This window comes from Gopherus flavomarginatus, chromosome 4 (genome assembly GCF_025201925.1).
Source record: "Gopherus flavomarginatus isolate rGopFla2 chromosome 4, rGopFla2.mat.asm, whole genome shotgun sequence".
NCBI lineage: Eukaryota > Metazoa > Chordata > Testudines > Testudinidae > Gopherus > Gopherus flavomarginatus.
Genome location: NC_066620.1, coordinates 184,561,180 through 184,572,091, shown reverse-complemented (window position 1 = coordinate 184,572,091; position 10,912 = coordinate 184,561,180). Strand labels below are relative to the sequence as shown.

Genomic DNA, 10,912 nt, shown 5'->3' with positions numbered 1-10,912 from the left:
TAGAACCCAAATTTTTTGTGTCCCAGTCCCACATAACAAATGCACTGCAGTAAGAAAATAATCTACATTTAGCCCCAGATCCTGCAATCAGCTCTGCATGGTCAAGGCATTCTTACAGAGTTTGTTGCTAAACTAGGACCTTAGATTCAAAATTGAACACTCCTTGTGAATATGATAGATTATATGGTTCTGTGTTATATGTTACAAAAATAAACTATAGGTACATTTAAGAAAGTTAAAAGACTTTATTACAATGCAGAATATATTAATATAAGCTTTTTTACAAAACATTTAAAAAATTTCAGTAGTAATAATAAATAAATTCAACATCATATTTCTGCAACACACTAAAATATTACAGTTACACTTTATAATGAAAGCTAAGCACATCAAATAGGGCATATCCTACACTACTTACTCAGAAGAAATTCTTACTGACTTCAAGTGCATTGAGTTCTTTCTACCTGTCACTTTTCCTAATACGAAAAGCAATAAAAGTGCTAACAAATTACTGTGCAAGCTAATGCCTGATCCTGCAAACACATATTCATGTTCTTAACTACCATGAGATTACTCATGCTAGTAATGTTAAGCACATATGTGTTTCCAGGATTGAGACCTAAAGTCACATATTTAAAGTCAAGCACGTATATAACTGATCAGGGCCTAAAATATACAACTTGTTCTAATAGGAACACATTATATACATTTTATATATTTTATTTATTTTACATATATATTTTACACATCTATATACTGGATCTGTGTAAAAATAGCACACATCATTCTAGATTAATACTGAAACTTATAGCTATTGATAAAAACTCTTCGTTTTGTTACAGTAAAAAAACGAAAACTTTAAACAAGGATTTTTTCATTCAGAAGCACCTACAATTTTAAAATGTATAAAAAGTGTCTATTCACTGCTAAGGTTTAGCCTTCAAAGTATGCTAAAAACTAAAGCAAGTTCTCATTGTGATGTATCTTGGTGCAGACAATTTCCATCTCCCTTGAAGCAATACCACATACAGTGGGTTTGGGGGTTTTTTTATTGCATATTGTAGTAAAGATGATGAAAATCCCACAGGACTGAATTCCATGTGAAAAGTAAGAATACAAATCAGAACCCTCTTCATAGCACTCTGAAAATTTTGGCTCTTTATCATTCTTTTCAAATATTTCTAAATGTCTGACTGTTTTTTAGTTGCTTTTCTATTTGCTTTTTAGCTTCTGCTCTCTAACTCTTTTATTCCTGTAGCAAAACTGTTGCATTTATCTTGTATAAATGACAGAGAGGCAAGAAGGGTGGCAAGATTAAAAGAGTCTGCATAGGGGTCTGATGAAGTGGGTATTCACTCACGAAAGCTTATGCTCCAATACATCTGTTAGTCTTTAAGGTGCCACAGGACTCATCGTTGCTTTTTGCATAGAGGTTGTATACTTCTGTGTGTGTGGCTCATACCTGAGGAGGCTCCCTGCATGTTGCTACACAGCAGGCATTTTGGGTTAGCAGTAGGCTCATGGATTTAATGATACAAGGATACACTAGCCATTCCTCAAGCTGGGGCTAGACCAGCAATCAGAGAAAATTCAAACTCCTCAGCTGACTGGGTGCAGAGGATATATGCTGGATCCAAGATTTTAGCCATAAGAAAAAATCATACCCAAGGACACAAGTATATACTTTGGGTGTCGTCCCACAGTCTTTACTCAGGGAAAACTCCAACTGAGGTCCTGGGGAATTTCACCTAAAGATTGTGGGATAAAGCCTTTTAATTCTATCTGGAGCAGTTAAAATGCCTTGAAGGGGAAAAAAAAAATCTATGTATAGGCAACGTAATGATTGCAGAATTCTCTCGACACTCTTTTGTTCTTTAAGGACTCTACGTCATTATGGTTAGGAAAATAAAATACGGACCTAAGGAATTACTATTTAAAAATATTTCCCCATTTTTTCAGCTGGGCATAATACCATAAAACTATCTAGAAGCTGTGACTTCTATTACATTTAATTACTTCTCCCTTTCATAGATTCCAAGGCCAGAGGGACCATTGTGATCATTTAATGCTGCAGCTTTAAAGAGTGAAATTAAAAGTTTAATTTCTCTCCGAAAATACTTTACCTATTATTGTTAAAACAAGAAGTAAAAGTACTATAATTGAAAGAAATTCGAGAAAACGTATATTTCTCTATTATTTATTTACACTAGCATTGGACATATGCTGTGGCCCAGATGCTGCAAACTCTTATGCGTGTAAGTAATTGTAAGCATTGAGGCCCATATCCTCAAAGATATTTAGGCACCTAACTCTCACTGATTTCAATGGAAGTTAGGAGCCAAAATATCTTTGAGGATCCAGGCCTAAGTTCAATGGGACTATCTGAATGAGTAAAGTTACTCACACATAAGTGTCTGCAGGATCAGATCATCAGTGAGTTGCCCATTTGTAGGGTTTTTCACACAAAAAATAAAGAAGAGAAAAAAAACATTTTTAAAAGTAGAAAAACATAACTGTAAAACCACCACGATTGGCAGGGGGGCTCAGGCACAAGTATAATAACTGAAATTACTTCGAACTCGTGTATTTGAGTTTACTATATTTCAAGTTGATGCTACCCCTTTAAATCAAAGGTGGCTGTTATTAAATTTAATTGGTTTCACTCACAGTTTGTATGTTATTGGTGCAGCAACTAAATAAGGGTGATTACTAAGCCAAGCTGACTTCTAAATGAAGACATATGGTATGTGAACTTTGTGGTTTCTGACTTACTGGCTTAGCAAAATATACAGCAAATAACTCTAGCATTTCTTTAACACAAGGCAGCCTTACAGAATTCTGTCCACTCTCTCTAAAAAGAGCTCCCCCACGAGAGCTGGATGTGGGGAAAAAATCATTTAAAAAGTAAGATTTGAGTGAATTCATGTAAAAAGCAAAATATTTGGTTTTTACCTTGAATACTTTTTATTAAAACAAAAGGCTATTTCCCATGGGAAACATGGTTAGTTTCCAGTGAAATAATGTTTGCCATCAAGGGTAAAAACATGATTATGTTTTGGGAAAAAATTCATATTCTCCTCTAACAAAAGTAGTGTGCTCTAGTAAACAGGAGAAAATTGCATCCTGCATCACATTTACAAATACTGGAGGAAATATGCACTTTCACAAATAAATGCTTGCAAAGTGAAAATTGGATGTTTCACTTGGCACTGGTTTCCATTGAACTTAATTTAGCCTATGTCTCAGTCATATATTATGGTAACTAGCCCGATTCAATAGTTCTTACTCAAGAAAATGTCAGCATTGTCTTCCAAGCGCTACTGATTTGCCCCCTAGTGACCTAGCCTGGAATTGTAACTTGTTATTTCTTAAGAACTAGGCAGAACAAGCTTCATGATAAGAAATCTACCTGTCTAACTGGTCATTAAAGAAATATATTATGATGTTGCATTTGTTGTTTTTCCGAGTCACTAATTTATTATTTTAAAACTATTTCCTATATGACTTTTTCTAATTTAATGCAATACTCTTTATGCCTAGAACTACATATATTTTTACAATATATTTTACCATAGTGGAAGGTGTAGTCTAAGAATTTTAAGAGACTAGGTAGGTACTAGATTTGGGAGATCATCTTATATCTAAATTCAATAATTATTTAGCAATCCCTGAGCACACAGCAGATGAAAACAATCTAAATTTCAAAAAGATTAGTTTTAAGTAAGCTAAAATTTAAAGTTACACACACTATTTTCTCTGCAATTAACATTACTCTACTTTTAATTAAAAATGGTATTTGGCATATATATAAATCATAAAAATAAGAAACAAATATACAATACTCATGTCAAAAATAATAATTATTATTATCGTACTACAAAGCTCATGTGCAATAAAAAAATACTTTGAGTCACCATTCTAGCTTCATATCTGCTTTACTCCACACATATTTTCCTCCTCGATTCAGAAACATCTTCTCATCAAATCCACTGAATTTTATAGCATGTTCTACGCCTACATCCAGGATAGATTTGGAAGGCTCTTTCCGTCCATTTCTACAGTTCAGAAAACGCATCTAGGAAATTCATAGATTAAGAAAATTAGAAAGTGGCTAAAAGTGGAATATTTTTACAAAATGAATTAACTTAAACTCCAATCCTGTGAAGGCTCATGCGCATGGTTAGCTTTATGCAGAGTAATTCCATTGAAGCCAATGAAACTACTCGCAAGTGTAAAGTTAAGCATATGAGTAAAGCTTTGCAGGACCAGAGTCTTTTTTTCTCCTAAAAGATGGTACAAAGAGAGTTAGAAAATATCCTGCTTAGTTTACATATAGGTAAAGAATACACATTCCCACACAAATTAGGTCTGCAAATTGAACTTCACAGTGAGGATCAAATATAACAAATGTGTAAACAATTATCTTGATCCTGCAATTGGTTGCATGCAAGTGGACCCCTATGCACTTGTGAAGTTGCTCACTCAAGTCCATTTGCAGGATCAAGTCCTGTGTTTGACTTGTCTAAATGTTTATGATGATGAATACAATTTCCTTGCAGCCACATGTAGCAGGCCATTCTTTCAGAAACATGTGGAAAGTACTGTATAGGGGTAAAATTAAACTGAAATACTTGTAATTTAGCCTGCTAAACCATGAATAATAGCTTAGCCCATATTAACTGATAGACAAATATTAACTCATTAAGTAGCAAACAAAAACTTACATATTCATCCAGAATGAGGTATGAGTCTCTCATCTGTAAAAGCATAGAAAAAAACTATAAATTACTAGACAAACTAAAATCTATGCTTTTAGTGAAAGTTAGGGGATAAGGAAGGTATAGGCATAATAAGTATCCATTCCCTTAGGGCCTGATCCAAAGTCCTTTGGAATCAGTTGGAGTCTTTCCATTCACTTCGATGAACTTTGGATCATGCTCTTAGTGAGTAGCAGATAGAGAACCATGAAAGTGGCTTTTTACGAAAAAACAAATTGTTGCTTGACTACCATTTTTTGTTTGGTTTAAGGATCAGATTGAAATTCATCTTTGATTATTAGCAGGTAAATATGCCCAATGGTCTGTGATGGGATGTTAGATGGGTTGGGATCTGAGTTACTACAGATAATTATTTCCTGGGTGCTGGCTGGTGAGTCTTGCCCACATGCTCAGGGTTTAACTGATCGCTATATTTGGGGGTTGGGAATCTTCCTCCAGGGAAGATTGGCAGAGGCCCTGAAGGTTTTTCGCCTTCCTCTGCAGCATGGGGCACGAGTCACTTTCTGGAGGATTCTCTGCACCTTGAGGCCTTTAAACCACGATTTGAGGACTTCAGTAACTCAGACATAGGTTAGGGTTTTGTTCCAGGTGTGGGGGGGTGAGATTCTGTGGCCTGCATTGTGCAGGAGGTCAGACTAGATGACCATAATGGTCCCTTCTGACCTTAAGTCTATGAATCTATGAAATATGGGTGCTCAAATGGATACAGGTGCTTTTAAAATATATCCAATCACTTACTTGGATGTTCACATCAGCATTTAGATATGTACAGTGAATACCCATTTTACATGTTTAAATGATTATATGAAATTCAAACGGAAGGATATAGCCTATTGAGGCATCCACATTTGAAAACTGGGTTCTGAATTTTAAAAAACTTATTATCTATTAAAATGTGACCATCCTTAAATGTTGTGATCTGGCACTAAATTCCTCTGGATTCTTTTTTGTTTTATTTTGTTTTAAATTCACTACGCAGGTTTTCGCTTAGAAAACCTAGCCTATTACTGTTATGGTATTGGTATTTTTAATGCTCCAATCTACCTTCGTACCACCAACATTGCCTGGTCCAGCTACTACAGAAATCAATTGCAAAATTCCCACTGATTTCAATGGGGGCAGAATTGGGCTCCAGAACTGTAAGTATCCCAGTGTTATGTGCTTTTCACTCCATATGTAATAGATTTTTGTAAAAAATTCTCCAAATATAAAAAAACCAGCTGCTATATTGTCTAACTTCTAAGCAAAGTATTAGTAAGCAAAGCATTAGCTATCATGCTATTTTCTAGTTTCTGATAATAAAGAATTATCAAAGAATAGCTTCATTTTACCTTCTGATTAGATTCTGGTACTAAACATGAGACCTCTCTATGGCGATCTAGGAATTGTTCAAAATCTTCATTGCTGATAATAAATCTCTCTGCTTCTCTCAGTGCATTTTCACCTGTATTCTCTCCTTCAATGAGCAGGCATTGGAATACCTGAAAGACAGAAAGTATGTGATGAAGGTTGTATTATCTGTCATAATTACCATGGGAAAAAACAAAACATAAACTCCACCATGACTGAGAGGCCCTGAGTCTCTCTTTTCACAGTGGTTTCAACTGGCTGAATCTTCAGTGAAGTCAACGAAATGACACCAGCATACCATGGAGCGTAAAACTAGCATAAATGAGAGACACCAAAAGGACGAAATCCTGGCCCCATTAAAGTCAATGAGAATTTTGCCATTGACTTCAGTGGGGCCAAGATTTCTTTTATAATATTTTTCCTAGCGATCAAACTGCTTGATGCTCCACTCTGTTACACCAGTTTTATTCTGGTTCAATTATATTTATTTCAATGGAATTAAAATGCTGCAAACTAGTGTAATAGAGTGGAGGATCAGGCTCTAACTATTGAGAAAGACTCTTCCATGTGTCTTTGCACATTTAAAAGCATGTGAGCCTTACAAGATTTTAAACTAAAGAGGACAGCTATTTCACACTTTTCTAATGAAAAATATACTTAATAATAATTAATATTGTGTATTCAGACATCTTCCTTTTTTCAAAGTAATATGACATTTTCCATTTTTTTTCCTATAAAAAAACCATGATGTTCCCTATATGTCCCAAAATCACCAGACTTCTGTATGGTAAAAAAATACTTCCTTGCAAATAACACAAAAGGGCAAATTCTTGACAGTATCTGAGTGTCACTCAAATGCAGTGAGGGAGATGGCCTGTCTGGGATTCGGTTACGGATCCTTGATACTAAGTGCCATCAGAAATTAGAGCCACAGCTCTATCTCACCCAATTGGAAGATCAGGCATAGTAGAGCTCTGCTCCACCATGCCCCCTTCCTGGAGGGTTGCCAACTTTCTAATTGCACAAAACCAAACACCCTTGTCCCGTCCTTCTCTGAGGCCCTGACCCCACTCCCTCCACACACACACCCCCCATCACTCACTCTTCCCCACCCTCACTCATTTTCACTAGGCTGGGGCAGAGGTTTGGGGTGCAGGTGTGTGAGGGCTTGAACTGGGGGTGCGGGTTCTGGGATGGGGACAGAAATGAGGGGTTCAGGGTGTGAGAGGGGACTCTGGGCTTGGGCAGGAGATTGGGGCATGCGAGTGGGTGAGGGCTCCGGTTGAGGATGCGGGCTCTGGGGTGGGGCGAGGAATGAGGGGTTTGGTGTGCAGGATGGGGCTCCATGCTGGGGCCAAGGGGATCATAGTATGGGAGGAAGGTCAGGGCTGAGGGAGGGGTTTTGGGTGTGGGCTCTGGGGTGGGGCCTGGAATGAGGAGTTTAGGGTGCAGGAGGGGGCTCCAGGCTGGGGCCAAGGGGTTCACAGTATGGGAGGGGGCTCAGGGCCAGGGGAAGGGTTTGGGGTGTTGAGGGGGTGTGGGCTCTGGCTGGGAGTGTGGACTCGGGGGTGGGGCTGGGAATGTGGGAATTGGGTGCAGGAGGGTGCTCAGGGCTTGGGCAAGGAGTTGGGGTGCAAGAGGGGATTAGGAGTGTGGTAGGCGGTTAGGGGGTTCCAACCTGGAGCAGTGTGTTGGGGTGTGGAGGAGGTTCAGGGTGCAGGCTGTAGCTGGCTGGCACTTACCTCAGGCGGTTCCTGTAAGCAGCTGGCATGTCCAACTCCTAGGTGGAGGGGCCAAGGAGCTCTGCACCCTGCCCATGCCCACAGGCGCTGTCCCTGCAGGTCCCATTGTCCACGGTTTCCAGCCAATGAGAGCTGTGGAGCCGACACCAGCACCCCAGGCTGGGGCAGTGCATGGAGCCCCCATGGACACCCCTGCACCTAGGAGCTGGACATGCAGCCACTTCTTGGAGCCGTGCGGAGCCAGAACAGGCAGGGAGCCTGCTTTAGCCCTGCTGCGCACTGACCAGACTCTTATAGGCCCAGTCAGTGGTGCTGACCGGAGCCGCCAGTGTCCCTTTTCAACCAGGCATTCCAGTCAAAAACCAGATGCTTGGCAACCCTACCTTCCTGGTTCTCCCCTTTCCCTGAGAAGAGAACATGTGGCCCTGTATTTCTTGCTTACCTTCCATCGGACAGGATTTAGTGCCTTAACCTGTTCATTCATATCTTCGTCAACATTAAATCTATTAATTACTGAATTTAATTTAAAAGCCACAGCATAATCTTCGCACCACTTTCTCAGTCTTTGGAGATTCTCAATGTGGTTCTTGTTTCCTTGTCCACGGCCAATTAAAACATTGACTTCCTCATCAAAACTATCACAGGAAACTGCAAGAATGTCTAAATATTCACCTGAAATAGACAAAACATTAAATTATATTCAATGTCTGTAGTCATTAAGTCCCCAGCTTTGCCACCCTCCACCTTCAAGTACACTCTCAAAACCCATCATGAGGAACCCTATCAAAGAGGATTCCACATGGTCTTAGGAGGACTGGAGAGCATCTCAAAGGTGACACACCCTCTTCTACACAGACATGGGGACACCTGGGGCTAATGTATTTAAAGTCACTCTAAATACCTCTGATCTAAAAGTACATATAAAACTATTTGGTTTTGTTTGCATTTACTGTAAATATATTGTTAAAAAATATCCACAGACTCCTTACTATAAAAGTTGAATTGAAAAGATTCCTGAAATCTGTGCATCTTTATAAACATATACATCATTTTTCCTTACCGTAACGCCTGAACCATCGTTCTCTAATCATGCTGCCATTGCTCACAATGCTGACACTTGGCAGTTTTAGTTCCTGCTTGCAAAACTGGACCAATTTGCCCACAAATTCTCCTCTCTCTTGCAGAAATGGCTCTCCTCCTGAAAAGTTTATTTTTTCCATACCTAGTATTTGACAAAAGAAGAGAAATGCTATTTAGATTGGATCAATTTAAGTTTTGGGACCTTTTTCTCACAACATATGCACAGAAGAATGCAGATGATTTGCACAGATATACTAATGGTGAACCACAGTCCATAGAGCTCCCATTGAGTTCAATAAACTGTTTCAAATATGTATGAAGAGGGGAAACCCCTTTTTTTGCTAAAGTTTTGCTATGATTTTCATAAACATATGAAATTCCCATTGACTTCAACGGAGCCAAGATTTCACCCCTTGTCACTATTCACGATGTAAAGTACCATGCACATTATTGTATTGAAGATTATTTACAAATCATTAAATTATAAGGACAATATTTTCAAACCAGGGTATCTGAAAAACTACTCCTAAATCCACATTTAGATACTTTCTTTATGGATTTAGCAGGCTATCTTCAGGAACTCAAGCTTTGAAAATGTGGGCTAATAATATAACCAATCCTCTTTACTTGTAAACCAGACCTTTACAAGTCTGATTTGCTTCCCCACTTCTAGATGATACCAGCCTCTACTTCAGTTTTTGTATCTTCTCATTTTTAAGGCAGCAACTAGATTTTAACTTTCAGGTGCAGTTTAAGCTCCCTTCTAGCTGAACCAAAACTAAACCTCTTCATCTGAAATGGCAAAGGAGGTTTATTTTTTTTTTTTTACCAGGGAGAACTTTTGGTTACATTTTATGAAGATGCCACACAGCAGCACTGCTCCAAATTTGTCCCCTATACTGTATTTTCAATACTTTTTCAGCGCATGACTGAATAAGGAGAGAATTGGAGACTGAAACTACTCTGCTGGGCTTTTTTAGGTCTGGGTCACAGCTTTAATTGAGGGCTAGTAGAAAAAGGTGCAGACGAAGGGAGAATTAGGGAATTTTTTGATCAAAAGGGGGAATTTTGTCAATTCCCTTCCCCATTAAATTCAACATTTGGATACTATATTTAAAATAATCATTATTAATAATAATAGCAATCAGTCAGAATCTGGACCATGTCAGGGCCTACAGCCCTGGTCCCAGCAGCGGAGTTCACCCCGGAGGTCGCAGGGCCAGCAGTGCGGCAGACTCACCCGCCTCCTTGAGCATGGCCAGACCCCTCTTGGCCTCCTCGAGGGGCAGCACGAAGGAGGTCTTGGCTGTGTGGAAGCAGAAGCCGCAGCGGTAGTTGCACTGGCGAGTGAAGTGATAGTTGACGCTGATGGGGACCGTGGGCACCTCGGCGCCACCCGGCTCCCCAGCGCCCTCCTCCAGCAGCGGGGGGCTCCTCCCCGGCAGCAGCGCCCCCCGGAGCCGGCAGGAGAAGGGCGCTAGGCAGAGCCATAGGGCTTTCAGCTGCGCCTGGACGACCCGGAGCAGCATCGCCAGCGCCTGGGGCAAGCCACGCATCTCGGCCAGGTGCATCGCGGCGCTGGGCTGCAGCCCTCTGGAGCGCCTGGCAGGGGCGCGGGCCCCATTTAATAGCGGCGAGCATGTGACGGGTGCTGCTGCCTGGGGAAGGGAAGGGGCAGTTTCGGTTTCCTTTACGGAGAAGCGAAACTTGGCCCCGGGTGGCTGCAGCGGGCAAGGTGTGTGTGGAGACCGCGGCGAGCCCGTTTACACCGGGCCACCCCGACTCCCTGCCTAGCTCCAGCTGCCGGCTGTGCATCCCCCTCCCCACTCTGGGCTCTTGCCCCGCACAAGCTTGCGCCAGGCTCCGAAACCGGCGCTTGGGAAATATGCCCGACTTCTGGTTTCAGCTGGTCAGAGCCCTGCTTCCCATCCACACGAACGGAGCGCTACCCTACGGCTCTGA

The 10,912-nt window shown here is 40.6% G+C and overlaps 1 protein-coding gene across 1 annotated transcript; it reads right to left on the bottom strand.

Annotated features, from left to right (window-relative positions):
- Positions 1-225: 225 nt before the first annotated feature.
- On the bottom strand, positions 226-10,563 carry RSAD2 (radical S-adenosyl methionine domain containing 2). Its single transcript, XM_050950937.1, has 6 exons — positions 10,191-10,563; positions 8,931-9,092; positions 8,313-8,542; positions 6,110-6,259; positions 4,725-4,757; positions 226-4,075 (listed from the first exon to the last, which is right to left on the bottom strand). Exons 1-6 carry the CDS (start codon positions 10,519-10,521, stop codon positions 3,911-3,913), a joined length of 1,071 nt encoding a protein of 356 aa, XP_050806894.1. The 5' UTR covers positions 10,522-10,563; the 3' UTR covers positions 226-3,910.
- Positions 10,564-10,912: the final 349 nt, after the last annotated feature.

Bases quoted from the DNA above. Each gene is read 5' to 3' on its own strand.
- RSAD2 (XM_050950937.1), bottom strand. From the start codon at position 10,521: ATGCACCTGGCCGAGATGCGTGGCTTGCCCCAGGCGCTGGCGATGCTG. The intron at 6,260-8,312 runs GTAAGCAAGAAA...TCTGTCTTTCAG, and splicing joins TAAATCCTGTCCGATGGAAG to GTATTCCAATGCCTGCTCAT. The intron at 4,758-6,109 runs GTAAAATGAAGC...ATGCTTTTACAG, and splicing joins TACCAGAATCTAATCAGAAG to ATGAGAGACTCATACCTCAT.